The sequence below is a fragment of the Cygnus atratus genome, chromosome 11, assembly GCF_013377495.2.
Source record: "Cygnus atratus isolate AKBS03 ecotype Queensland, Australia chromosome 11, CAtr_DNAZoo_HiC_assembly, whole genome shotgun sequence".
NCBI classification, from domain to species: Eukaryota; Metazoa; Chordata; class Aves; order Anseriformes; family Anatidae; genus Cygnus; species Cygnus atratus.
In genome coordinates this window covers 18993419-19020943 of record NC_066372.1, presented here as the reverse complement: position 1 = coordinate 19020943, position 27525 = coordinate 18993419, and the positions used below count along the sequence as shown (strand labels likewise).

The following is a 27525-nucleotide window of genomic DNA, read 5'->3' as shown; positions in this document are numbered from 1 at the left end:
CTAATCGATTTTTTTTTCCCTCCTTGGGCAGCATGTTTAGCATAAATGATGTTTAGCATGGGGGAAGACGAGCACCCAGCACCCGTCCCCAGCCTGGTGTCACCCGGAGCACTTTGGCTTCCCATACCCTTGCCACACAGCAAGCACCACTTGCACCTCTCTGACTGAAATCCCACCAGCTCTGTGAGCAACCACACTTTGTCACAACCACAGCAAGTCAAGAATTGTTATTACAACAAAGCTCGCTCATCCTGATAAAGTCCAGATGCTCACTGAAAACCACAGTGGCCACAAAAATACCCAGGAAATTGCCTCCTGCCAAGTCCAGAGCTCCCCAACCGTCCAAGGATTTCCACAAAAACCCCAAATCCACCTGGCTCAAACTAAGTTTGTCTTCAAAAGCAAAAAATGCGTTTAACACCAATCAGTATATAATGAACAAAGAAACGATCCATTATCTCTAACTGCACAGAAGGGAACAAGGCAGCTGAACTAACCCAACTTGTCAGCCTACACCCAGAGAAGAAGCCTCCACCTCCACAAGCAACTTCTGGCACACCAGTGGAAAGCAGAAATAAAATAAAACCCACATTACTCACCGCAGCACAGCTCCTTCTTTCACCCCAGCCCCACCAGCAGCCTCCCTTCTCCTTGCCATGCAGCTGAAGCCATCTGCACCCAGCTGGCACCCATGGGTGCTGATGGGCACCCCACCCACTGCTGTTTCCCATCACATTCCTCATGGGGATGCACATGGGCAGCACCTGCAGGGTCTCTGCTTGGGGGCAGAGGTGGGATGCTGGTGCTGGGGCAAACCAAATGTGTACTGATGGGAAAGGGGAAAAAAAAAAAAAAAGAGGAGAAAGAGTGGGTTTTGCTCCATCAGCCCACACGAGCTGCTCGTGGCAGCCCAGTGCGGGGTCTGAGACCTGCCAGGCTCACAGCCCAGAGAGGGGCTGGGGACAGGGACACTCAGGGTGCCTCGGGACCTCAGGTCTTCTTCTCACCCTCTGATTACCCAAATATTCCTCCTGGTCAACCTCGTGTCCCAGAGAGCCGCTACAAAAGGATGTGTCCATACCAACCCTGTGCACCAGAACAAGACAGCCAGGACTGTTTTCCCTTCTGGCTGTCTCCATAAGGGAGAAGAAACCCCACCCCACACCACCCAACTGCGGCTCTTTGTGGCCCTCCTGCCCATGCCCCCCATGTCCTGTTCCTGGCCGGAGACCCGCACCCACCTTGTGGCCATCTCCAAAAGGCCCCTGCGGGACAAAGCAGCCCCCAAGGCAGTGCTTCCCATCCCCTTTTTGTGGGTCTCCTCAGCACACCGTGTTGACAGTTGTCCCGCTGGAGCCCCCTGATGCCCCCCTGCCATTTCCAGCCCCATCCTTGATGGTTTTCTCCAAGGCTGAGGCAGGTTTATGTCTCTCGTGCCTGGTGATTGCTGTTTTGATGCCCCTGAGACACAGCTGCACGTCCTCCCGAAACGAGGGAGTGTACAGCCCGTAAATGACCGGGTCGGTGCACGTGTGTAGCAAGCCGAAGAGAAAGAAGCTGTGGTTGATGTACTCGGGCGTCCTGTGGATCATGGCTGGCTGGAACCAGTACCACAAGCCCAGCAGGTAGTACGGGGTCCAGCAGATGACAAAGGTGGCGACGATCACGACCGTCATCTTGAGGGTCTTCATGCGCGCCTTGGAGATGGGGTCGTTTTGATTTCTTACCAGACCTGGTGAGAGTCATAAAATCACAGAATCATTAAGGCTGGAAGAGACCTCCAAGATCATCTGGTCCAACCATCCCCCTACCACCAATGTCACCCACTAAACCATGTCCCCAGGCACCACGTCCAACCTTTCCTTGACCACCACCAGGGACGGTGACTCCACCACCTCCCTGGGCAACCCGTCCCAATGCCTGACCGCTCTTGCTGAGAAGAAATGTCTCCTCATTTCCAACCTGAACCTCCCCTGGCACAACTTGAGGCCATTCCCTCTGGTCCTATCCCTGGTTCGACCCCAAGGGACTGGGACCTGCTTACCTTTGTTGACCTTGAGCTGCTTACTGATCTCCCAGATGATTCGGGTGTAGCAAACGATCATGATGCTCAGGGGGGTGATGTAGAGGGTGGTGAAGGTGAACATGTTGTAGAGGGTTTCCTCCCAGTGCGCTCGGAAGCTGCCGTGGGTAACGCACTGGGTGAAGTTCCCTCCTGGGATCGTGTGCAGGTGGAAGAGGAAAAGCTGAAACCGAGAACCAAATAACAAGGCGGGGAGGTTTTGGGGCAGAGCACCACATCCAGGCAGCGCTCCTGGCTGCGCACGGCAAGCACCTCCCTGCTGCTGTCGGACCCGGAGACATGCTCTGGGCACCTGGCTCTTGGGCTTGGCTGGGACGGGTGGGACCCAGCATCTGTGAGATCCCATTTCTATCTCATTGTTTCAGAGGCAGAGGTGGGATTCACCCTCGGGTGCCCTCCTCTCTGCTTTCTGCCGTACCACATGCTGGGCAGTAACTGCTCAGGTTTTTCTTGGCCCAACACATTTTTGCAGTGGAGCAGGGATACATTTTGGGGAGCTGATAGCCACATGCATAAGAAATAAAAAAAATAATGGAAAATGGAATTTTCCCCAGCATTAATTTAGTACCCTGATGGGGTCGCAATGACCTGCTGCTATAAGCAAGGTGCAGAACCAACGCAGCGACCACACCAATTTGCTCACCAAAGCCAAGCTGCCGAAGGCGAAGCCCACAGACTGGGATGGACTTGTTGGTGAAGCACATCTCCAAAACCAAACCCTACAGGGAAAGTGCCCAGCCCTACCTGCGGAGCAGCCAGGAGCACGCTGCCCGCCCAGGCGGCACGCAGCAGCAGCCCGTTGCGGCGTCGAGCACGGGCGAAGGGTCGGAGGACGGCGGCGTGCCGGTCCAGGCTGATCACCACCAGCACCAGGGCAGCTGCGTACATGGCAAAGAGCTTGAGGAAGTTGAGGAGCTTGCAGGAGAGCTCGCCGCCATACCACTGCACCGTCACGTTCCACACAGCATCCAGGGGCATCACCGCCACCGTCACCAGCAGGTCGGCCAGCGCCAGGCTGAGGATGAGCGGCCGCACGTGGGATTTCCTCCTCTTCCTCAGCAGGCTGCCCAGCACCGCCGCGTTGCTGCACGCCGCCAGCAAGAAGAAGACGGCCGTGATGGCCACGCGCACCCTCGCCGCCTGCGTGAACCGGGGCTCGACCCAGTGCTGGGGGCAGTGAGCGGCCGAGGCGTTGATGTCCCCGTCCGTGGGGAGGTGGTGGGGAGGTGCGCGGGGCTGGCTCATGCCCTGCCAAAACGCTGGTGGCCAAGCGACCCCCTGGTAGGGGGTGAGGAATGCGGTGTGTCTTCAAGGGGAGCAGCTGGAAACTGGGGAGAAATGGGGAGAGGGTGGGAAGTGAAGGTTTGGAAGCAAGGCGGAGGTGCCAGCAGCAGCCCCTGGCTCTCTGTTGCCTGCCTGCGCCGCGCTGCCCGTGTTGGCGATGCTGCCCGTGTGCCCTCTCCAGCTCCCACCGTAGCTATAGCAATCCCCTGCCCAGACGTATTTTTAGCTCTTTGCGAGGCAGTTGAGCAGCTGGGGAGCGGTGGCTGGAGCCATGGGACCAGTGCCTGGCTGGGCATGTCTTTCTTTGCGAGCAGACAGCATCTTTTTAAAAACCCCACGATGGTTTCCATTAGCAGGTGTAAGCTTAATGGTCTGCCTCCGTCTCCTGCACTAGACCCACACCTGGGGGTGGCAAGGAGGGGACAAGGGGCATCCCATGCTGTCCAGGCACTGGCAGAGGCTCGCAGTGGCATTTGGGAGTTAGGACCTTCCCCAGACCAGGGCAGCACCCAGCAGGGTGCAGGCAAAACCCCTCAGTGGGTGCCCCTGAGCCTGCTCCACACCACTGTCCCGCAGGGCTTTGCCTTTGGGAGGAGAAGCAGGAGGTGAAGGCAGAAACGTGGGCACATGTGGGGTGGCTATGGGGTGATGAGCACCATGATGTTCCCCCAGGGTTTGGTTTAATTGCCCCTTTATTCCCAAGCACAACCAGCCTAGGGACAGCCCGCATTTCAAGGGCAAATCCTCCCAACTCTTACGCACACGAGCATTAATGCTCCCAACTGCAGGGAGCTCTTAGCATTTTGAGCACCTTCTGGCTTGCCGATACCAAATTATCACGTTCCCTGCCTTTGCACAAATAAAACGAGCTGCAGAGACCAAACCTGTCCCCCAGCTCCACGGGATGGAGACGCCGATGCCTTGCAGCGAGCTTCCCTCCTCCAGCCCCCTTTGCCGCATCCATTGCCTCCCTCCCCAAAACCCAAAAAGCAAGCAGAGAAAGCAGTAAAAAGTGCTGATCCACTGGCTGGCTGGGAGAAAACCATGCCAGGATTTGTCCCAGTGGACAGGAACATACCTGGCACACACATGCCCCGAAGCGAAGAGAAATGCCCCTTGCCTCTCCGGTGGCCGTGGCTGCACGTCAGGCTGCTCCAGCACCGAGCATCAGCACATCCGTGCGGCACTGCCCTGCAGCGAGCCCCGCCGAAGCAGCAAAACCTTCCCTCGCCAGCAGCTACACTCTTTTTAGCACAGGCGTATGCAGGCGCTGGCATCTGGAGAAGGCAACACCGACGCAAACATTCCCTGCGCTGGTAACGTGCAGCAAACCCGGAGCAGGGCAAGCGGAGGTGGGCACCCCTGCCCTCGCGGGCTTAACGAGCTGCCCGCTTTGGGCTTTAATGAGCAGGCAGCGGGGACGAGGACGGAGCTGCTGGATTGTAAGAAATGGCCAGCGTTCAGGTTGTTGCCTCTGGTGTGGTGGCGAAGCGTGGCCCCGTCAGGGAGAAGTGCCAACGCTCGCCGCATCGGTTTGCTATAAATACAGGAAAATGAGTTAATTATCACTGGGGTTGGTGATGAACGTCCTGTTGCTCAGACAACGGAGAGGCTCGCAGCACACACACACACCCCGGTGATGCTCCGGGACCAGCCGGCTCCCTGTGAGCCCCAGTGATGAGCACAGCTATGTGCCTGGGCTGAAAATGCCATAAGGAGGGGATTAAACCCAGAGAAGAACTTAGGTCGTTTTGCCACTTCAATAAATCAACTCCTTTCTCTCCACTTTCTCAGTTCCCATCTGGTTCTTTTTGCATTTATTTCAGCGTAATGCCGTGGGAGCGACACAAAGCCCTGGGATGGGTACGGAGCTCACAGGGGCTTAAAAAGCACCCTGAGGCTGGGGATGGGGAACGGGGGCACATTGCTTCTCCAGCCAGCAAAAGGGGAGCGAGGCGAAGCAAAAGATCTGGGGGATGACTGGTAATAGCTTGGCAATGAGAAGCGGTTACAAGAGGGGGGCTCCTGGGGACCACTGGGAACCTGCTCTGCGTGGGCCAGGTGCTGCTGAGCCTCCTCTGCTTGCTGGAGCTCTCCTGGGCACAGGAAAATTAGAGTTTGATTTTTTTCCCTATGTGGTTAAAAAGTCAGATTGCACAGCACAGAGACAGGTGGCTTTGGGTGAAGGCGGTGTGCGGCAGAGTCCTGAGACCCAGGGAACGCGCAGCCACTGGAGCGCCCAAGGGACCACCAGCCACCGCAACCCCCCTGAGCCCCCCCCATCAGTCCTGTACCCAAGGGAACGGAGAAAACCAGACCCAGCCCAGCTCTCCCAGCCCTCCTCCCCAAATGCCAGCTCAGGAGGTTGTCCCCAGGGACCCCCAGAGCCACCACGGGCAGAGCAGGATGGGACGATCCCTGGCACCATGGGGCAGTGCTCCCGGGGGAGAAAAGCATGGAAATTGGGTGGGAGCCTATTTATTGCAGCAGTCCCAGCCACCTCCTTGTGTTCTCCTCCTGGCTGGAGCAGGGAGGAATTCAGCCCCACATCCTCATGCTGCCTTTCCCTTTCGGTGAGCTCCTCGCACCTGCACTGAGGCGACTAAATAGCGAGCCAGGAACGCGCTCCCTGTTTGTCCTCCTTCCCGGCTGGCTGCCTCCTTGTCTGGAAATGTCCTGCCTGTCCCCCACTGTATGATGCAAGAGAGGGACAGGATTTTTCCCGGGAAATGTAAGCCTTGCTCATGCCACAATAAAGCCTTTGGTCCCTGTTCAAAGAGGATTTTTGTAGCGTGCCATCATGCAGAAATGTCCTGGGAATGCATTACTAATAAGTCTTATTTTAAGGGTGTGGTCCCTTGTTAAAAATGACTATTTTTCTCCCGTGTTTGCACAGCAAACCTCTTGTGTTTTCTCTTTTTTTGTTGTTGTTGCTTGTCTCCTCAAAGGTCAGCTTGGATGCTGTCTGCTCAGCACTGGTTTAGCCATCACATTGTCGGTCTGCGGGATTAGGAAACGGCGCTGGCAGGCAGGGCTTGTTTCTGTGCTCCTGGCCCCTGCTCTTCCCGAATCCTCTTGGGGCTGGGATGCTGCCCTGGGGCCTCCCAGGAGCTGCACAGGGTCACCTTTAAAAAAAAAAAAAAAAAAAAAGCGAGGTGCATTTCACGTCGGACATCCCGTACAAAATGAAACACAGCACGGGATGCCATCCCCGAGCTGCTAAACCGGCGCAAACATGGGGCGTGCTGCTGCTTATCCCCAAAAATCACCGCCAGGGCCTTGGCTTCGCACTAGCAGGAACAACCCGCCTGTCCGCCCCCAGGAGCAACTCCGGCTGTTTGGCCTTTGGCCTTACAAAAGAACAAGGACCGAGCTTTTTGCCTGGAGGAGGAGGGATGAAGCGAGCGGAGCCAGCCCGCGGTGGCACCCAGAGCCCGTACCCTTGTCCCCAGCCCCTTTACAGGTGCTTCTGCAGGGCTGGGGGGCCCAAAAGTCCCTGCTTGCTCTGAAAATCTCCCCCTTTCAGACTTCTCAGATGCAGACATTTTTCCCCTAGTTCTTCTTTTTCTCCTCCAAGCCTCGAATTGTCTCTGGAGCAGCTTGTCCAAGGAAATGTTTGTCTCATACTGGACCTGAAACAGAAAGTCTAGTCAGGGACATCTGACATGCAGTGTTTTTGTGAGTAAATACCAGTGTCCATGAAGTCATTTCCCAGGGTTAGCGATGAGCTCAGCCCTGGAACGGCTTCTGTTCTTACCCAAAGTTCACAAGGCAAGCAGACGGCCGCGCAGCTCCCCGTTTTCATCCCGCTCATTAAAAACACATCTGGGCTGCGGATCAGTGCTGGGGCTGGGGACAGGTCCTGTGCACCAGCTGTGGCAGGGCATCACCCTCAGTTCAGATAAATATTCACTGCAGAAAGCAAGGGGGGAGTGTTCTCGTTGAGCCTGAAGGGAAATTGCATCCCCTGTGCTGTAACCCAGGAGGGCTCCCTGTTACCCACCAGGTTCCCTCGGGTGTTTCCTTGTGAAATAATGCCCTGTTTCTGGATTCAGCTTCAGGAGTTGGAGCGCTTAGACCCTTCTCCAGGTGTGTCTTGCCCCCAGAGCTGAGAAAAACGTGCTCTGGATGCTCAGCCCCACAGCAATGCTCGGGTTTATAATCGGTGCTCGCAGTGCCACTGAGCCCAGCAAGTCGTGGGGGGGACCCCAGGCACGTACCCATATGGGATGGTTAACAGACCCCATGGAAAGGTGAGGTCCCGTGCTGAGAGTGCCCTTTCCAGATGCTTGCCCTGATTTCCATCATCCTGCGTGGAGCAGCAGCTCCTGGGGGCTTTCCCCTGCATTTCACCAGCACATCGCCACCAGGGCGCAATGCCCTGCGCCCACCTGTGCCACCAAGCCCCAGCACCACCCATTCACGAAGCAGAGCCCGGCACTGTGCCGCAGCTCTCTGCCTTCAGGAAACCTTTTCATCGTGTGGGAAGACAAGAGGATGGAGTCTGTGTCTTCAGACCACCCATTTCTCTCTCCCTCCCCAAGCATCCATCTCAATTCCCAGCTATATCCATAAGGAACCAGGAAAGATGGAAGGAAAGGTTAGCAGGCTAAAAAGGAGGACGCTCTCTTCTCTCACCCATCATTCCCCATCCCTAAACAGGGTGAGAGGGATGAATTTATCTCCCAAAGCCAAACCTCGAGGCTCAGCTCCAGCAGCAGCAGGGGTTTGGTGCCACGGGTCCCCCTCAGTGCCGCAGCGCCACCGGCACCTACCCGGCCAGGCCCTCGCTGCCCAACCTGGGTATTTTTCCTAGGCTGGAACAAGTTATGAAATCCAAATGTTTTCATTGTGACTAACCCACGGAAGTGAACAAGTTTGCCCTTGTTTTTGGATGGATTTTAGTTGCTGTCCTTGTCGTTGCCTTTTGTGCCCTCTTTCATCCTGTCTATTTTTACGCCTTGCTTCCGTCACCTCCCGGCTTTCTCCCCGCTGGCCCTGCTCTGCGAACCGAACACCCTCCTCTCTCCCATGCTCCCAAGCGTCTTTGGACCCAAATCTGATTTTTCTTACGGGAAAAGCTGTAACCACAGCTCCACATGCCCTGAGGAGCGAGGGCAGGATGGAGCCGAGCCACAGCGCTCCCCACCGCCTCCTCCAGCCCTCCTGGGGAGGACACGGGGTCCCTCGCTGCTTTTTTAGGGCTCACCACCTGCAAACCCATTCCCAAAGGGCACTGGGGGTTATCCAGGTGTTGACCCACTCCGTCCCAAGCACCTTTCACATAGGTGCAGGGAAAAGCTGGAAGCCCCATGGGAGGGAGGAGCAGGGGCAGCCTCCCCCAGCACCTGTTTCCCCTGCGTTTATTCAAACCTTTGCCTCTCTGAGCAGCATCCGAGGTTTAAAAACATCCTTGGGTGAGCTTCGTGCAGGGATATCACCGCTTTTTGGAAAGGACGAGGCTGCGGGATGTTTGGTGGCTCCAGTCTCTCCTTGTCTACGTGGGGAGGAGACGATGCTCTTGGGAAAGGCAGCTGTTTCTGCACCCTCACTTGCTGGCTCGGAAACTCTTCCGAAGCTGGAATGCAGACACTTGGTCCCCTGCAAGCCAGCAGCAGCCTCTTTTGCCCCGTCTCAGCCCCACACGGCTTGGTGCAATGATTAAGCTGAAATAAAAATCACCCAAAAAAAGCAAAAAATCTTGCTATTTCAGCAACATTTACAAAGAATTGTATATAATGAGATAACTAATAAAACAATTTGATTTTTTGATGCTGGCGCTTTGTTGTTGTGAAAACAGGAGCATTTTTTACAGTACGTGATAGAGAGGACCATGGGCACAGCAGCCTGAGCTGGTGCAGGGCTGCAGGCAGGGCCCTGGCCACTCTGCTCCAGGGAAAGGTGCAAAAAAAGATGAACACAGTGAAGATCCACCCCAAAAGGGCATGCTTGCTGCCAGTCCTGACCAGAGCCTCACCTGCACACCACTGAGCAGCTTTTAGCTCAATGCTCCAGCTGGGGAAAAGCCGGCTGGTGCTTTGCCAGCACAAATCAGCTGCAGCCCTGCCCGCCTTGACCTGATCAGGAAAACAGAAAAAAATCAGAAAATCAGCAAAACCTGGAGCAGGAAAAGGCACAAGAGAGACAGGGCAGGTCAGAGGCAGGCACTGCGCCGTGCCACCGGCGCGCGTACACAGCCTGGCTCCCAGCGCATCCGAGCCCGCAGCTAGTGCCTGTAAATAAGAGCAATAAATTACAGGTGTCTTCAGGAGCAATTAATTAATTGCCTGAGCCAACATGTGCTTCCACACAGGATGCCTTTGTCCACCACGCAGCTAAACCAAACACCTGGAGGGCTGCGGGCTGGAGCTCTGCCCCTGCTCTTCCTCTGCAGTTTAAATGCCCCCATTCAGGCGCTGCCCTGCCTCGGACCTCGCCGTGGTCCCATTGCACATTACCCAGTGTTTGCAATAATTTCACTAACATGATATTGGGCAATAATTCACGCCCTGCTGCTCACCTGCAGCGGGGTGGTGTGGGCAAAATTTGGCATGGTGGCGGCACGTGGCACTGCGCAGCGGGCGAGGGTCCCCGGGAGTCATCGCTCCAGGGGCAGCATGGGACCCGTGGTGCTCAGAGGGCTTGGAAGGGCTTGGCCATGCCTAAACGAGCTGTGATTCTTAATTTAATTCCCCCAATCAGCCATGTAATTAAAAAGGGATTCGCTACGGAGGCATTTCTGGTGCTGTCAGAGACCAGATAGTGACCAGCCAGGCCTGGATGCGCGCAGCAGGGATTGCTGCTCAGTCCCCAAACACTCCTAAAAGAACCATTTCCCTGCTGAAGCACCACCGAAGCCCTTCTGCTGGTCACAAAGCAGGTGGCAGCCCTGTTTTCCAGCCCAGGGGGCCCAGTCGTGTTGTGCCAGCAGGTCTCTGAAGCATCTGGGCGATGCTTCGTGCGTCTGCTCCGTAAATGCTGCAGGTGGAGGCGAGCTCCACGGGGCCAGGGGGAAGGCTGTCTCGCTCCTTTTGTCCCAGCCACAGCCCATAAATCCTCATCCGTGCCATAAAAACAAACTACAGTAGTTCATTTTTTTGGGCCCTTTCCCAAAGCTTTTAGGCAGCTGGGGCTTGCTTTTGTGCTGACGAAGCGGTGGAGGAGGGCTTAAGCGAAACAATATTGCGGCGGCTGCGGGTGCGCTGGTGGTTCAAACCTCAGGGCGAGCCCCGGGGACCCACGGCATCTCCACGTTTCCATCCAAACCGTGGAAGTGGCGGCTCCGAGTCCTAGGATGTCAAAACAGGGCTTAAAAACAACAGCTTCGGCTCGGCACCAGCCACCCCTGGAGCGTGGCTGGGGAAGCGCTGGGAGCCAAGCGCTTAGCGAAACCCCAGCTCCCAGCTCGCCCTCCTGCAACACGCAGCCTTCCCCAGCGTGCTCGGGACGGAACAAAGTCATCAATCAGTTCTTGTAGCTCCCACCTCCGTAAACAGGAGCGAGCCCAGGAGCACAGAGCAGGGGGAAAAAAAGCGTCAGCGCCCTTCGGTGCGGCGCAGAGGGCGCGGGCGGGGAGGAGCAGGGCTGCCGGCCCCACCGCGGCCCCACAGGGGTGCAAACCCCAGGCGAGCCCTGAGCACGGTGATTTTGGTGATGGTCACTGTGCCAGTGTTGTATCGAAAGGGCAGGAGGCACAAGTAGCCGGGGCGAGCATCGCTGCCCTGTTTTCCCCCGGTTTTGTTAGAGGGGAAGGAGGGGAGCGATGGAGACGTCCAGCGAAGGAGCGTGGGGAGGGAGGAGGTGAGAGCTTGGCACCGGTTTGGGGGGGAGCATTCGGCACGGCGGTGCTCACATAAATACACTATTGTTTTCTAATTACATGGCGGTGAGCCGGTCATGGAAAAAAACAGAGCCAGCAGAGCCTCCCCGGGGCTCCTCCATGGCAGGGGAGCTGGAAGGGAACATGGCTTCTCCAGACCTTGGCTTCACGCAGGAAAACGTCAGTGATGGAAGGGAAGACACGAGCCGTCCAGTCTTGCTGCATCCTTCCCCACTAGCCATGGGGCACGGCAGCATCCCACCGTCCCCTCCGAGCATCTCCCGGCTGTGGTCGGAGCAGGAAGCAGGCTGAGGGAAGCTGGGGCTGGCATCGGGCGCATGCTGTGGCCGCAGCGAGGACACTGAGACTTGGCAATGTTGGGCTTTCTGGAAGCGTGGGTTATGTGGGTTTTGCACAAACCGAACCCAGATGCGGGCACGTCTGGGAGCAAAAGCCAGGGCTTCCAGCAGCCAAGCCCAGGGAGACCCACTGCCTGCCGCAGTTAAATGCTGTTAAATCTGGTGCTAATTGATCAAATTCCTCTTCTCTGCCACAGAACCAGGTGGGGCCGGGCTGCAGTACCACTCCTCACAGCACTCCAGCACATTTTGGCATGGGGAGGATGCTCGAGCGTGGCCGAGCTCCGTGTTTGTATCTCAGAGCCTCCGGCTCGCTGGACATCCCTCACCCACCAGAGAAACCTTCTGACACTTTCTGGCAAATCCCAGTTGTTTGCTACTTTTAACCTCGTAAACAGAAACAGGAGTCGGCGCCGGGCACCTCCGATTATTTTTTACATGACCCCATGGTCGATGATCCTCCTGCACCGCTCCCTCTGGCAGCGGGGCCGGGAAGCATTACTAAGCGGGCAGCCTGTCTCATCATGTCCCATCCTATCCCATTCCATCCCATTCCATTCCTTTCCATCCCATCCCATCCCGTTCCACACCCCACTGCCCATCCCCATCCCAAGCACAATGCACACGCAGCACGTGTGATGCCACGGGGCAGGCATGTCCCTGCACAGCTCCACGCTTCATTTCCAGAGTTATATGGGAAAAATGTGGTTGCCCTGCTCGGGGGGGCTCTCCTTAGGGTCTTTGTTAGCCCTGCCCATTGGTTCAAGCGAGATGTGGTTGTATTTATTCACAAGGAGGGTCCCGGTAAGGTTGTCATCCCTCCTCTGCAGCTCGGGGCTACCCCAAGGTGTCTGAAACATGCATCCGTCCACGTCCCCAAAACCCCGCAGCATCCTCACCTGGCCACGGCCAGAATCAGCGCAGGGGGGAGCGGGCAGCAAGGGGAACGCGGTGCTGAGCCCAGCCCTGCCCCAAGCCCACCGAGCGTGGGGAGCCCCCAGGCACCGGGGGGGCACTGCCTTGCCCCAGACCAGGCGAGACCCCACAGCATCCTCACTGCAGCGGGATACAGGCAGGACCCCCCTCCACCTGTGAGATATCCCTGCACAGAATTACCACCAGCATCCGATTTGGGTCCAGACCTAGTGCAAGCCCCACAGCCCAGATAAATGATAGTGACAGCGCTGTCACCCACGGGACCACCCCGGGACACGGCACGAAGCCCCCACGTCCCCATGCTGAGCCGCAGCCGCGCTCCCTCACCGGGGCAGCGCTCCTTTTCGCCGAGCTCTGCGTTTACCATCACCTCGCCGGGGGTTGTCCAGCCCGCGGCTTCCTCGCTCGTCCGATCTGCTTTTGCTCGGCGGCCTGTGGCGCGGTGCCACCTCTGGAGCCGCACGCCGCGCTATATAAGCCACCTCGCCGCGCAGGCTGCGGGGAGGCTCGTGCTTCGCCCGCTGCAGCGGCAGCACCGAGCCCCTGGGAAGCTCCTGCTCCTGCTCCTGCTCCTGCTCCTGCTCCTGCTCCTGCTCCTGCTCTCCTCCTCTGCAAATTCCTTCTTACCGCAGCTGCTCCAAGCCCTCGCTCCCCCGGACCGCAGCGTGGCTGGCGGCGAGAGGACGGGACGTTCCTTCGTTGAGTTTTTTTATGGTTTTTGTAGGTAAGAGCAAAAAAGGAAAAAAAAAAAAAAAAAAGTCCCGCTAAGTTTTTTTTTTCCCCTCTCTCCGCAGCAGGCGTTATATAACTCTGCTGGGTAATTAAGGCGGCGTAATTACAAGTGGCTGTGATTGTGGAGGTGGGAGTTCCTCGCTGGGGAAGCCCAAGGGTGGCCGACGGCTGGGTATATACGTGGCGAGGCGGCTCACGGGACTGCAGGGCGTGCTCGGGTCGGCGTTCGGTGGCATCGCGGGGCTCCCATTCATCCCAGTGCGACCTCTCGCTCGCTAACTGGGCTTGGCACGGGGCTCGGAGCAGGGCTCGGGGACGAAGGCGCTCTGCTCCCACGGGGCTGCCGGAGCTCCGTCCTGCACCGCCTTGGGCTTGAGCCCACCTGCCCTGGGGGGGGGGATGTGTCCCCCGCACCGGCACAAAACCCTGCGCTGAATGAGTCACAGCCAGCTCCCGAAATAGCCTGCGAGTGGGAATCGGGCTTTCCGCCCGCATTCATTTTTCCTGGTTATTGTCTGGCTGGAAGTTCGTGACCCCGCCGTAAGCCCACAAAATCCCGCTCATGTGTTGCTCGTTATTTGTGCTTGACTGGGATCCGCTGAGCTGTAATCAAAGCGTTTCCTATTCCCAGAGCCCCCGTGCTCGGAGAGGTTCGTTCACGCTGCTTGCAAGCAGCAAGGTGCTTTTGCTGCCGCTGGTCGCTGACAGCTTCGTTTTGTGGGTAAACAGGCACTGAGCAGTGACAGCAACTTTTTCCCCCGAATTCATTAATTTTGGGAGCGTAAACAAAGCACCTGTAGCTGAGGCTGGTGTCACTGTGGATAACAGCAGCTCAAACGCTCGGCACCTTCCGAAATCAAATGCTGGAAACCCCAGGGCTAAGTGATTTATTAAACACCAGCTGCAGCAGCCGAGCTGGGGGAGAGAAACACAGAGCCTCAACCCCTCACCTCTGCATGCAAAAAAAAAGAAGAAAAAAAAGGAAAATATTTGGCATCTGGCTGCAAGGGCTTGGTTTGTGCGTGGGGTTTTACGCTCTCAGTGGTGCTCGGGAGCCTTCCCCTCCCGGGACACGCCACGAGCAGCGGGACAGGGCAGAGCGGGGCATGGGGGCCGAGGCAGAGGCTCTGCAGAAACACTTAGCCTGCAAAAGGGCCCGGCAAGGAGATGTCGTTAAAAAGCAGAGCTCTGCAGAATAGATTTAGGATCAGGGCTGAGATGTGATGGCGAGAAGCAGAGGGACACGGCACAGATGTGCCACCTCCACTGGGGGACAGACAGACGGGAGCTGCTGTCTGTGGGGGACGGGCTGCCCTTTGAGCAAAAGCTTCTGCGATTTCTTCTGGATCGGGGCGGTTTTGGGTGCTAGATCAGGATGGCCCCGCAGGGTGTTTTGCTGGGAGAAGCATCCCGCAGGTGGCTGGCACTGCAATGAGCCCTGACCCGGCCGTGCTTCTCCCCGCAGGTCTGGGGAAGGCACGGGACGGCTGCGAGTACTCGAGGAAGCCCCCGGTCACCTCTGGACACCGCCATGGTCACCGCGAGAGGATGGCTGCTGCTGCTGCTGCTCCTCCTGGGAGCCACGGCCGGTTTAGGTGGTGGTCACCCCTTGCTATTCACGTCTCAGTGCTGTCCCCGGCCAGGGGGACACGGGCGATGCCATGGGTGGGCACGGCGAGGGCAGGCACCGCATCCTCTTCTCCAGGAGAAGATGCGTGGGGCTGCTGGATCTGCGTGCTGCCAGCCCTCGCACGGCACAGCACGCCAAGGAGCTGAGCCATGAGGACCCTACCCGCTTTGCTCGGGAGGGTTTTGCAGAGAAACGTGCTTGCAGGCTCTTCGGATTTGTTTTCCGAGGCTATACAAGAATTTCGCCCTGAAGTGCTCTGGCCAGATGCCCGGGGATAAGAACAGGGAGGGTCAGTGCTTAACGGGGACGTGCCCAAAAACCTCGTCCTGCGCTGGGCAGCTTTGGGCTCAGCTCCCCAGCTTAAGTCCGAGCTCATCCCCTCGGGTTCGTTTCTCCCCCATGTAGGGGAAGGCAGGATGTATTTTATGCTTCCAGATATAAAAAGATGATTTGGTCATAGCTGCTCCAACACAAAGGGCAGCGAGCCTGAAATGCGACAGCACCGGGGGAAATCCCAGCAGGAGGGACGCGGGGAGGGCTCTGAGCACAGCCAAGCCATGCCCGACCACTCAAATCTAATTAACTTATTATTAATCTGTTTTAATCTCCAATTTGTTAATTTGTTGACCCCCTAGGTCAAAGGCTTCTGAGGCAAAACCTCGGCAGGATCCAGATAGGACAGAAAACCTTCAGCCCGCTGGTGATGCTCAGCTTAGAGAGTGAGTTGTCTCCCGCCTCAGGTGGCTTTCCCGTGCTGGGAAAAAAGATATTGGCGCGTATTTTTTTTTTCCAACCTTAATTTTAAAACAAATCAGTTCGTGGGAGTAGGTGGGACATTTAGGCAATGGAATAAATGCTAATCATTCGTGACCTCCTGTTGGGTTCGGGCTCTCGCTGACACACGCCGCTGGCTCCTCTCCTGGAAAGCTGAAGGTCAAGTGCATGACCACAGCCCGGCCCAGGAGGCTGAGGACAGTGCAGTGAGGGCACGGCGCGTTACACCCAGCCCTCCCATCCCGTGGCAGGCGTGTGTCCCCCCGGTGGCCTGTCCGTGTGTCCTACATCATGGGGCGGGGGTTTGGGGGCTTCCCAGCCTCCCATCCCACTCCCGTGGGGCTGAGCTGTGGGATGGAGGTGAGAATTGAAGCTCAGAAAATACGGACGTGGGCGGCCAGGCAGAGGGTTTGCACCTCTCCCTTCTGCCTGCTGAGAGGGGTTTTTAGGAAAGCTCTCAGGAAAACTGCAGCTTCCCAAACTTCTCCTCCAAGTGGATGGCCCCCAGTCGTGCTGGGGCTGGAGCTCACAGAGCAGGTGCTAAATTGTGCTACTTCAGGAAGAAATAAAGCAAAACCTCGAGGTTTTGGCCAACACCAAAGCAGCACCTACCCTTGGCTATGAGCAGGGAGCCAGAAGCTCCATTTTTACCTCTGGGGGCGGGTGCACAAAGCCTCCCTGGGCTGTTCAGCTGGGCTCAGTGCAGCCACGAGGGTCACAGCATGCGTCCTCTGCCCGCAGGTACGAGGAGCAGCTCTCGCCGGGGAGCCCCGACTTTCGCCTACGCCAGACGCAGTACGTCCCTGCCCGCCCCGTCCCTCCCCGCACGCACCCTCGGCTTCTCCCCATCCTCTGCTTCCTGCTTTTTCCACTGTCAAGGTGCTACCCTGAGCTTTAAAATGCCATTTTGCTCCACGGGACTCCCCCTCCTCCTTTCCTACCATCACCAGCCCCGCAGACTGAAGCAGCTGATCCCAAATGAGCTAAGCAGGGCTGTGAAGGATCTTACAGAAACCCCACTTCAATCTGCTGCACATGAAACCTTGGGGCAAATACGTTTATCGGTGTGCCTCCTGGAAAAAGGCTGTCTCCAAGCTCACCTCCCCCTGCATCCCCTCTAAATCATCCCCAAATTGTTAACTAATGCCTATCAGTGTGCCACTCGGGATGCTGAACGGGGATGTCAGTGTGCCAACAGATTAAAAACTCGCCCCGCTAAGCCAAGCTCTCACTCCACAACAGACCTTACTCTTCCGTGGCTGCTGTCATTGAAATGCTTTTTTCCAACCACCAGAACCCATTTAAACACCTGCTTTTGGAAGCCAGTTTCATTTTTGAACAGTTCAGCCTCTGTCTTTCTAGCAAGTAACCTAACCTGGCTTACAACAAAGCTGGCGGAAGAGTAGGTGTGGGAGATGACGTGGTACCCGCACGCGTTTCCAAGAGACCTCATTTTTAGAAACTTCAGTCACAAGTGCATCCTCGTAAACATTATTAGAACATTGACATTTAAAAATAAACCCAAACCACATGCTTGGAGTGGATCTCATCCATTCAGGCAGCTTAAACTAATACCACCTAGTAGCCTTTTAAAGAAAATCCTTTAAACATCTAACCGCAAGCTAAACTTTCAAAAAAACCCTTTGTATTTTACAAATCAGCTGGTCCCCAAAATGCTCAGCATTCTCAGTAGCATCTTGGGCTTCTGTTTTGCACACAGTAAAGCTGGGTCTCTCAACAAGACACACGCTTCCCCTACAGAGAACACATGCTGAAGCATGCTTAAAGACATTCAATACGAGCATACCAACAATTTTACCTTTTTTTTTTTTTTAAAACCACATTTGAAATGCAGGCGAGCGCTGCCCCTCAGACAGCATTTAAATGACAATGTGTGTTTGATTTCCTTTAAGCCAAAGTTATTCAAAACTAAGCATGAGCTGCGTGCACTCTGCACCCCTTGAGTTTATCTTAATCATCCTGAATTCGGTAGCCTGCAGGGAAGTAAGTCAGAAGCATTCAGGCGCCTTCTCGTGCTTTATTTCCCAGCTCCCTGACCATGCTTTGAGTTTGTTTAATCCATGTGGTGCGTGATATCCAAATACAAACGCGTAGTCGGAGCTACATAGAAGCTGTTAAGAAAACTGCCTGTTTTAGGGCAGCCGTACGTGTAATGTGCGTCGCAGTAACACACCAATGATGTTATTCAAGGTCCACCGGTGCAAGATGCAAAAAGGTTTTTGTCTCCATGGTCGAAATGGAGCGAGTGCTCAGCAAAGTGTGGCCAAACCGGTGTGCAGAAGCGTACCAGATCCTGCCTAGCTGAACACCTCTGGGGCGTGCACTGTAATGAAGCAACTGAGGAAGGGCGGCTCTGCATTGGACATGTCTGCTCAGGTGCTCCTATAACCTCAATTACGTCCTGATCTCACCACTGCATGGGTGTTTTACTCCCTTCGTGGCCTTTTTTCCATCTTTCTCCTTGCCAGAGTTCTGAGAGATGCAAAACCTGGTGTCTTCCCAGGCAGGGCTGGAACATACAAAGGGAGCAGAGCATAAAGACCGGATAGCCAAACAGCAAGATGAGGGGGATCCAGATGCAGGGAAGCAACAGGAACCCATAGAGATCCTGGGGATATAGGAAAATCTTGTAGTCTCGATACAACAGCAGCTCTCAAAGCGCAGTCAGTGTCTGCAGGCTGCTGCCTCCATGCAACCAGACCCAGGAAGGAGAAGAGCGGGAAATATTGAATTGCCACAGCCTCGCTAAAGCAGCGTATAATTAATTAGATTATTCTTGTACCCCTCTTTTCAGCAAATCACTCTGAAAACAGTCAGCGTTTTCTCCAAGAAAGTTGTTTTGGGTTTTCCCTATTTCTTCCATTTATTTAGAGCAATGAAAAAATTATCACAGAGCTGCTGTACAGGGATGCTCTGCGATCATAAAGGAATGACCTGAACCCTTGCAAAAGGGAAGAAGTGGGAATTATTTAGGATTAACTACTATAGGCAACGACAGTATTTCAGAATCACTGTTTGGGAGACCACTCGTTAGACCTATCAGATAATGCTCATCTGGCAAGTAACCTACGTCCAGAACAAGTCAGGATACTGTTGAATAAGGGGAGACAGCTTTTAAAATACACCAGTGCTGTGACATTTAGTTGGTAACAGAAACCTACAAAGTTGAAGGCGTTTGGATGTGTGATTTTGCCAGGGTTCAGCTAAGAGCTCACATGCAGATCTGGATTCAAGTTTCCCTGAAATTCAGCCCTTTGGGGATGGTAAATAAAAGTTGCTAGCTGTAATTATATCCACGTGGCTGCTTTCTACTAATTGTAAGGTTCAGAACTACATCACCCCCGTGTTTCTAATGCACAGCTGTTGATAATCTGTAAAAATATGTTTTGGATCCAATTTATTCCTTATGCCCTATCTGCCTTATTGCATCTAAATTAAAAGCAGGCACGAGACCGTGCTGTGAGCAGGACGGGGACTCGGGCTGCTTTCTGACCCGCCTGCCTCCCCTCCAGCCTGCAACATCACGTGCCCCATGGGCCGCGTGAACGCCGACTGCGACGCCTGCATGTGTGAGGATGTGACCCTGCACGGAAAGGTCTCCCTCGAGGACGGCTCGCCCGCTGCCGATGCCCGGGTCTACCTGCAAGCCAAGAAACTCAAGCTGTTGACGACAGCCGACAACAAGGGCACTTTTAGGATCCCTGGGGTCTGCCCCGATGGCAAAAACACCCTTAAAATAAAGAAAGCCAAATATGCAACGGCTGCCGTCACCGTGCCCGAGACCAACAGAAGAAACCTGGCGCTCCAAGTGCAGCTGCAAAGATCAGGTAGCCCCGAAGAGATGGGGGAAGTTCAGCACTGCTGAAAGCAGGAGGCTTTATGCAGTTATCAGAAATAAGACTAATGAGGTGGCCTTTCCTTGTCCTGCAGGCAAACCCTACATTGTAAAGAGTCCTGATGACAAGGCGAGGAGAGTGGGGCAGAGCGTGGCGCTCTGCTGTGACGCCGTGGGGACTCCGGCCCCCGACCGCTACCTCTGGTAAGGAACTTGAGTTTGGTCCCATACCCTCATGGCAGGCAGAAGTCTTCACTGTTGCACATACTTGATTTTTACCTCCTTACTCTCTTACATAGAGGCGTTGTGGTTTTTTAAGCTATAAAACCGTGTGCTTAAATACACTGAGAACCCACCGCTACAACTGGTGGTTTCCTGGAGATTTGCAGAGTTGGCATTTCTCACAGGTGCAGTAATGTAATCCGCATAGGGACTTAATGGAAAAAACATACACATAGGGCTTTGAAAAACCTCACCAGGTGTGACCGGCAGCTGTGTCTGGAACTGTTTTTAGGTGAAGCCCCTGTAAGTATTTGTAGCCTGACTAGCACCCCATACAACACAGTGGAGAGATGTTTTTAAGTACAACCACAATACTGAAAGGGCAGCTCCTGGGACGTAGCTGCTCTGTGATATTGGAGGTGAAGCTGATGGAAGAGGTCTGGCAAAATCCACACAGCAGGACACAGAAGGGGCAGAATCCAGCCTTTGCTCTGCACCAGTCATTTAGTCAGGCTCTGTCCCATTAACTGTCTGCCTGTTCCTGGCAGGTACCACAACGGCTCACTGCTGGACCCCTCCATATACAAATATAAAAACAACCTGATTCTGAAGAACCTCAACAGAGGCCAGGCAGGAGAGTATTTCTGCAAGGCCAGCAGCGATGGGGGTTCAGCAAAGTCCCAGTCTGCCAAGCTTTCTGTAGTAGGTAAGAAAAACGTGCATGATGCACTCCAAAACAGCTGGGGAGGCAGTGGGGTGCAGAAAACAACGCTCAGGAATTGCCACACATGTGGGAAAGAAAAGGCGCAGGAAAAATATTCAGCCTTTATCTCATGCATCCGCTAGCAGATAAGCCTGAGTGAGCTGGTTATCGGCCAGATGCTCTCTACAAACTGGAGCTCTGGGATTTCAGATGACCTGCCAAACTCAATTTGCTGGGCACGGTCATTTCTCACTGTAATTGCTGCCTGGCGTGTGAATTTTGTATTTATTTATTTATTTTTAAATCTTGGGACCCATTTCGGTCTGTCCATAGCCAAAAAGCCAGGCAGCTGCAGAACACCTAGCTGATGGCAGTGGCAGGAAAGCAGGAGCTGGGACACTCCTGCAACCAGCACTGCTCTTAATTGGGTACCTCAAGTTACCGTTGAGCACCTGCTTCACTGAAACAAAGGCCAGATGAACTCAGCTAAACAAAATTCTGCAAACCATATGTTTTATCGCTGCAAAAACCTGCGACTGGAAGCAATGTTTAGCTCTGAGGGTTTCAGACCACGTACAGATGACTGTCCAATTATTTCATGCTGCTCATTAAGAAATCCTATTCAACAGGAAGACAAGAGGCAGCCTGCGACCCCCAGCCCCAAAGCCACCTCATCCGTCTTCCGCACGACTGTTTCCAAAAAGCAACTAATTCATTCTACTACGATGTGGGCAAATGCCCAGCGAAGACCTGCGTTGGGAAGCTGGATAAAGGACTGCGGTGTAAGGACAACGTTGCCTACTGCTGCGGGGCATCCAAGATGGAAACGAGAGAGATCCCGTGCAATGGGTACACGCTCCCCACTAAAGTCACTGTAGAATGCGGCTGCAAGAAATGCACCGAGACCAGAATAACGGTTCGAGGCAGAGCCACAGCAGCAGATAACGGCGAGCCGCTCAGGTTTGGCCACATCTACATGGGGAACAAGAGAGTGAGTATGACCGGCTACAAGGGAACCTTCTCCATCCCCATCCCCGCAGATACCGAGAGACTGGTTCTGACTTTCGTAGATCGGCTGCAGAAGTTCGTGAACACAACGAAAGTTCTGCCGTTCAAGGAAAACGGAGGTGCTGTGTTTCACGACATTAAGTTACTAAGAAAGAAAGCCCCTGTTACGCTGGAATCCACTGAAACCAATGTGATTTCTTTGGGAGAAATGGAAGAAGATGATCCAATTGCCGAATTAGAAATTCCTCCTGATTCATTTTACAGGAAGAATGGAGAACTTTACAGAGGCAAAGTGAAAGCCAGCGTGACGTTTCTGGACCCAAGAAACATCTCAACAGCTGCTGTGACACAAAGTGACCTGAACTTTGTAGATGAGGAAGGAGACGTATTCCCGCTCCGCACGTATGGCATGTTTTCCGTGGACTTCACTGATGAACGGGGCACCGAGTCCCTTAACGCAGAGAAGGTGAAGGTTCATTTGGACACTGCTCAGATCAAAATGCCCGAGCACCTGCAAGAAATGAAGCTTTGGTCACTGAACCCCGAGACAGGATTATGGGAGGAAGAAGGGGACTTCAACCTTGAGAAAAGCAGACGGCGCAAAAGAGAGGAGAGAACTTTCTTGGTTGGAAACATGGAGATCAAAGAAAGGCGGCTTTTCAACCTGGACGTCCCAGAGAGCAGACGGTGCTACGTCAAAGTCCGAGCGTACAGAAGTGAGAGATTTCTGCCAAGTGAGCAGATCCAAGGGGTAGTGATTTCTGTTATAAACATGGAGCCAGAACCAGGATTCTCTTCCAACCCCAGAGCGTGGGGTCGTTTCGACAGCGTGGTCACTGGTCCCAATGGCGCCTGCGTGCCAGCTTTCTGTGACGAGCAAAACCCAGAGGCCTACGCAGCTTATATTTTGGCAAGCCTGGGGGGAGAAGAACTTGAAGCCGTGTCCTCTGCTCCCAAACTTAATCCCAATGCTATTGGGGTCCCACAGCCATATCTCAACAAGCTCAACTACAGGAGAACAGACCACGAAGACTCAAACACCAAGAAAACTGCTTTCAGCATTAACATGGCCAAGCCGAGTCCAAATTCTGCAGATGAGAACAATGGCCCTATTTATGCCTATGAAAACCTAAAAGAATGCGAGGAAGCTCCATACAGCGCCGCTCACTTCAGGTTTTACAGGATAGAGGGAGACCGGTACGACTACAATACTGTTCCCTTCAGCGAAGACGACCTCATGAGCTGGACCGATGACTACCTGGCATGGTGGCCTAAGCCCATGGAATTTAGGGCCTGCTACATTAAAGTAAAAATTAACGGACCCCAGGAAGTGAACATAAGGTCTCGCAACATGGGCGGGACACATCCACGTACCATTGGCAAGCTCTATGGCATCAGGGACGTGCGCAGCATCCGTGACTCTGAGCAGCGGGACGTGTCGGCAGCCTGCCTGGAGTTCAAGTGCAGCGGCATGCTCTACGACCAGGACCGCGTGGACCGCACGCTTGTGAAAGTCATCCCCCAGGGCAGCTGCCGCCGCGAGAGCGTTAACAGCATGCTCCACGAGTACCTGGTGAACCACCTCCCCATGGCTACGAACAACGATTCCAGTGAATATACAATGCTGGCGCCTCTTGACCCGCTGGGGCACAACTACGGCATCTACACTGTCACTGACCAGGACCCAAGGATTGCCAAGGAGATCGCTCTGGGCAGGTGTTTCGATGGCACCTCCGATGGCACCTCCAGAATCATGAAGAGCGATATCGGCGTCGCGTTGACTTTCACCTGTTCGGAAAGGAGCGCAGCCGAGCAAAGCATATTTGAGTCCCAGAGGAACTCGGGCCAGCAGTCCATAGTGGTGCCGCCACCCCCAAGGGAGAGTCCTGCGTTCCAAAGGCAGCTGGGAAGCCGCCGAATCACCCAAAGCAGGGTCCCGATGAGAGGTCAACGGCCTTCCTCTTACTAAAGATATACAGGAGTCTCAGTAAAGTCAATCGCATTTGATTCAATATAACCTGAAAGGAACATCCACCTGCAAGTAACTTCATTCAAAGCAGGTAGATGTCATTATTTTTGAGATGTGATTAAGGTGCCTCTTTTTTCTTTTTACATTGCACCAGAAAGGAAAGATAAGGCCAAAACTGGGGGCCAGTAGTTGTAGTGGGTTTCTGCCTTATTAAAAGCATCCAAAAAAAAAGTTCTGCCTGACTTTAAAAAGCTTCACAATAGCCTAAAGAGAGGATTAAACACACAACTCACTTAAGACGTGTATATAAGACATTCTTCTGGTCTGCATCTGCAGACTTTGCCAGCCCAAGTACCTGTACAGTAGTTGATAACATGAAAAGGAATAAACTGATTTCCTGATACTGAATTCAACTGCAAGGTTTTGTACTTGAAATGTAAGTATTTTATTTATTTCTAGCTTGTTTGAGATGACCGTATTCAAGCTAAACTACCGGCAGCTGCATTTCTAAGAACTCACATGCTTGACAGCACAGAGAAACCATGTGGATTTGTAGGCTCCACATGGATAAAATTATGTCTCTCTCTTGCTTCTTGCATTATTTGAGAAGAAAATCCTTGCTCTACAATAGGGTAGATTAATAAAAGTCATTTTGTAATTTTGACAATGCTGTATTCCCTTTGTGTTTGACATGCCCAAGTAAATAAACCATGTGTAGAGCTGACAGAAGAATAATCTGCAACATTTCTTTTCAACAAACGGGTCAAAGCTTTTTGATGCAAGACTGATCCTGGGTATGGGAAAGTGGTTTGGCGGGTAGCTGCTGCTCCCTTTAAGTCCAGGGCTTCGCCACAGCACGCTGCATTCAGGGAATCTCCAGTCTCCCATAAGCAGCACCAGAACCATGAGATATGGAGAGGCAGCGACTGTTAGGAGATGCAGAGCAGCAGGTCTGAGCAAGGGATGAGCACTAAAAGGGAGCAGCAGGGCTCCCAGAGGGGGGACAAGATGGGGGGGAAAAGGGCTTTAAGGATGACAGCAAGTCAGGGAATGTGGAAGCACGGCTAGGAGGTACAGAAACAGTTAGGTTTCCCTCCACATTCAGCAGCAGTGCACAGCACACTGCTGGGTAAGAAGCTGCTCTTAGCTGAAAGCACAGATGGCCACAGAAGGGGTCAGACAGTGACCCATCATTGCCCTATCAAACCTGTACGGCCTCCCCTCCACTACGTCTAGAGAGCAATTGAGGACCTCGCCAGCACAGAACATACTGTGTTTACACCCAAATATACTCCTGTCAATAAACTTTTTGGGTGCAGGCGAGCCAGTACGCCTCCAACACTGAAATCTTCACAGAGAGACCACAAAAAGGTAGCCAGTGTTCCTGAATTACAGCTGAATTCAAACACAAGCTCCAGCGTGGATTTCCCTCTCTTACCACTCAATCCTCTCCTACAGATATGAGGACAGTTCTGATACAGATCTCTTCTGTGTCTTACCTACAGCTCATGAAGGGTCTGGTGAATGTTTCAATTGCCTTTAGCAAGCTCTCGAACAGGTTCTCACGTCTGCCATGGAGCATCTCGGGTATTAAACACAAATCTGTGCAGGACTGTGCAGTGCCAACGCAGCCTGAACTATGGTTAAAAAGAAAAAACCCTTTATAATCCATGTTTTTATGTAAATTGACTATTATCTAAGAGAAATGAGAAAAGAGCTGTGGAATACTCTGGCACATCCTTCTCATACCAATGAATTTAGACGGCGTGTTTTCTTTTGTGTCTAGTCTGCTGCAAGAGCTTGGCGCGGGCTTGGGCCAAGGCAGCCAGTGGGGAGCATTAGCTCGGACCTTCCCACAGAGCTCTTGGCTTGCACTGCAGACTCGCAGAGAAATGCCTCTTCTCTCCACTCCCCTCCTCCTCTGCAGACAGACAGCCAAATCCTGGCCCTGGTTTCATCACTTCGAGGGTGAAGTAACACAAATGACTTCTACAGACCAACACAGGAGTTCCACAGAGGAAAGCAGGCTCAGGATCTGGTCCCTGCACTTCACGGGTGCTCAGCAGAACCAAACGGCAGAGTTTAGGGCTCTTCCCCTTGGGAAGAAATTTGTTTAACAGCAATTAAATGGTCACAGACCTACGGCCTGAAATTCTGCCTATCCATCAAACAGCAAGAAGCTCTCCAAGTTTCCCCAAACAGTCCCCCACTGCAGCTAAACTCTGACTTGGAGAAACAAACTTCTCTGCACTCAGAGTCCCTGAGCTCTCAGAGGAGGCTGCTGGCAGAGTGCATTGGATACAAAGCAAGACAGAGGTTGCCAACATAGGCACTGACGTGCTATTAACAGAAAACCAGCCAAAAAACACCACTCGGTGCTAACACTTCTTCACCACTGATAAGTCACCACACCAAAGACATCAAGAGCTTTTCTAGGATAAAAGCTACAATAGATTCTAGCATCCACCCCTCACACAAGTTTTATGCTGCAGTGTAGTTCTGACTTCCAGCTCCTTAGCGCTCGTGTTTATGGTCAGTGCACTGCAGTGTCCCTTCTGCAACCTGAAACCTAAGGCACACTCCCACATATCAAAGGAGAGCATCAGCCCCAGGAATGCAGGAAGGCTGCAACCCAGCTCCTCCCTGTGCATTAACTTTCGGACCACCAACCTCGAGAAGCAGTCTGAAGCAGGAGACCTGGCTCCTAAACATCAGTAAGTTTGGGGCTAATGGCAAAGAAACTTCCATTAAGGTTACTTGGTTTCCAACCCTGATGACCTATCCCTCCCCTTGTTTTTAAGAAAGAGAAAATTCTGCCTCCCAGAAGCTGCCAGGCTGTCAGCAGTTAGGATAAACACAAGAAGTGAGATTCCCATCTAGCCTCAACCTTCCTATTATTCATGGATTTTACAAACAACAATTGTAAGTCTCAAGTATTCCTTTGATTAATCACCTACACTTTTTGAAATTTATTCTGCAGAAAACAGGAATAAAGTTTCCAAGGAAGCAGGGGGAGTAGTAGTGTTTGGTTATAGAACAGATGCATCCAACTGCTAGTCATCAGCATACTAGGAAACATCATTCCCTCTAACATTCACTTGAAATTCAAGATGAAATCATCCCCATCCAACACCAGAGCCCTTCTGGTATCCAAAAGTTTTGCAGTTCTACCAGCAATTTGGCTTCACTGATCTTAAACTGAGCTGTAGCGGATGTTGGGTCTATGAATACCTCTGCTATGTTTCCTCTCTCTGAGAGGAGGACAGCTGTTTTATTTCATTAGTGTCACTTTCCAATTGCTAGGGTGGCTGTGCTTGACCCTCATCAGTGGTCCTGGGGATTGAATCACCCTGCCTATGTTCCAGAGGCAACCTTGACATGCTATTCCACACCTCAGTGAATGCCCCATTTTTGTCTTGTCTGTTCTGCAAAAATAATCAGATTTTCATTACCTACTGGGTTAAATCCCTACAGAGCTAGGTGAAGGCAAAGTTTCCAGAGAGACATTTTGGCTAACAGCTGCCTGGGGAACACCAATTCCCTTTAAAGCTTCTCTACCATGTCGAAAATAGCATGTCAAAGATTTCCTCCATAAAAAATAAATTAATCTTAGTCTCTTTTCCTCCATAAAAACAACTGGGTAAAGTCATGCACATTCTGAGCTAGGACAATTAACTGCTAAGCTACAAAAAACGGTCTAATCTTTGAAAATCTCTTGTATAGAAAGGAACTCTGAGAACATTAAATTGAAAAGCTATAGGTATCCCAGCTACATTACTGTTTAGGCATTAATTGATATTAAACAACTGACTGAAGACATTCCAAACCTGATTTTTCGAGATCATCTGCCAAGCAACCTTTTTTTTCCCCCCTAAGAGATGCAGTGAGCACCATCTAGTGGGCTTCTGAGTGCATGCCATCTCAAACTCCCTGTAAAACACAAACCCTTCACTGTTACCATATGCTTTAGAACTGAAATTACCACCTGCCACCAGTGACTAACAGCAATAGATCTCACACAACGCATAATCTAAAACTGTTGGCAAGAGACGTACAAATTGCCCTACAGATTATCCCCAATGCTAACATTTAAGAGACACTGCCAGTTGGAAATTGATATTCCACCTACCAGCATTAATGCCACCCAGCA

At 53.2% G+C, this 27525-nt stretch overlaps 2 protein-coding genes across 3 annotated transcripts; one reads left to right on the top strand and one right to left on the bottom strand.

The window, feature by feature from the left end:
• Window positions 1-1322: 1322 nt before the first annotated feature.
• On the bottom strand, window positions 1323-12878 carry LOC118251994 (gonadotropin-releasing hormone II receptor-like). 2 transcript variants are annotated; one of them, XM_035554758.1, is made up of 6 exons: window positions 12809-12878; window positions 9345-9444; window positions 8741-9033; window positions 2828-3411; window positions 2045-2246; window positions 1323-1732 (listed from the first exon to the last, which is right to left on the bottom strand). In XM_035554758.1, exons 4-6 carry the CDS (start codon window positions 3326-3328, stop codon window positions 1323-1325), a joined length of 1113 nt encoding a protein of 370 aa, XP_035410651.1. In that variant the 5' UTR covers window positions 3329-3411; window positions 8741-9033; window positions 9345-9444; window positions 12809-12878. The 2 variants fall into 2 exon arrangements, 1 of the variants encoding a protein (XP_035410651.1); XR_004780004.2 differs by lacking the exons at window positions 1323-1732; window positions 2045-2246; window positions 2828-3411; window positions 9345-9444; window positions 12809-12878 and adding exons at window positions 5752-6492; window positions 6911-6999; window positions 7125-7279 and having other exon boundaries at window positions 8741-8982.
• A 25-nt stretch (window positions 12879-12903) lies between these two features.
• On the top strand, window positions 12904-24098 carry CILP (cartilage intermediate layer protein). Its single transcript, XM_035554852.2, has 9 exons — window positions 12904-13205; window positions 14679-14808; window positions 15479-15562; window positions 16359-16412; window positions 17829-18014; window positions 19151-19465; window positions 19569-19677; window positions 20244-20401; window positions 21028-24098. The coding sequence occupies exons 2-9, from the start codon at window positions 14745-14747 to the stop codon at window positions 23373-23375; spliced, it is 3318 nt and encodes a 1105-aa protein (XP_035410745.1). The 5' UTR covers window positions 12904-13205; window positions 14679-14744; the 3' UTR covers window positions 23376-24098.
• The last annotated feature ends 3427 nt before the right edge of the window (window positions 24099-27525 follow it).

Bases quoted from the DNA above. Each gene is read 5' to 3' on its own strand.
- LOC118251994 (XM_035554758.1), bottom strand. From the start codon at position 3,328: ATGAGCCAGCCCCGCGCACCTCCCCACCACCTCCCCACGGACGGGGAC. The intron at 2,247-2,827 runs GTAGGGCTGGGC...TCTCGGTTTCAG, and splicing joins TGCTCCTGGCTGCTCCGCAG to CTTTTCCTCTTCCACCTGCA. The intron at 1,733-2,044 runs GTAAGCAGGTCC...GACTCTCACCAG, and splicing joins GCAGCTCAAGGTCAACAAAG to GTCTGGTAAGAAATCAAAAC.
- CILP (XM_035554852.2), top strand. From the start codon at position 14,745: ATGGTCACCGCGAGAGGATGGCTGCTGCTGCTGCTGCTCCTCCTGGGA. The intron at 14,809-15,478 runs GTGGTGGTCACC...TTGACCCCCTAG, and splicing joins GGGAGCCACGGCCGGTTTAG to GTCAAAGGCTTCTGAGGCAA. The intron at 18,015-19,150 runs GTGCTCCTATAA...CCTCCCCTCCAG, and splicing joins CATTGGACATGTCTGCTCAG to CCTGCAACATCACGTGCCCC.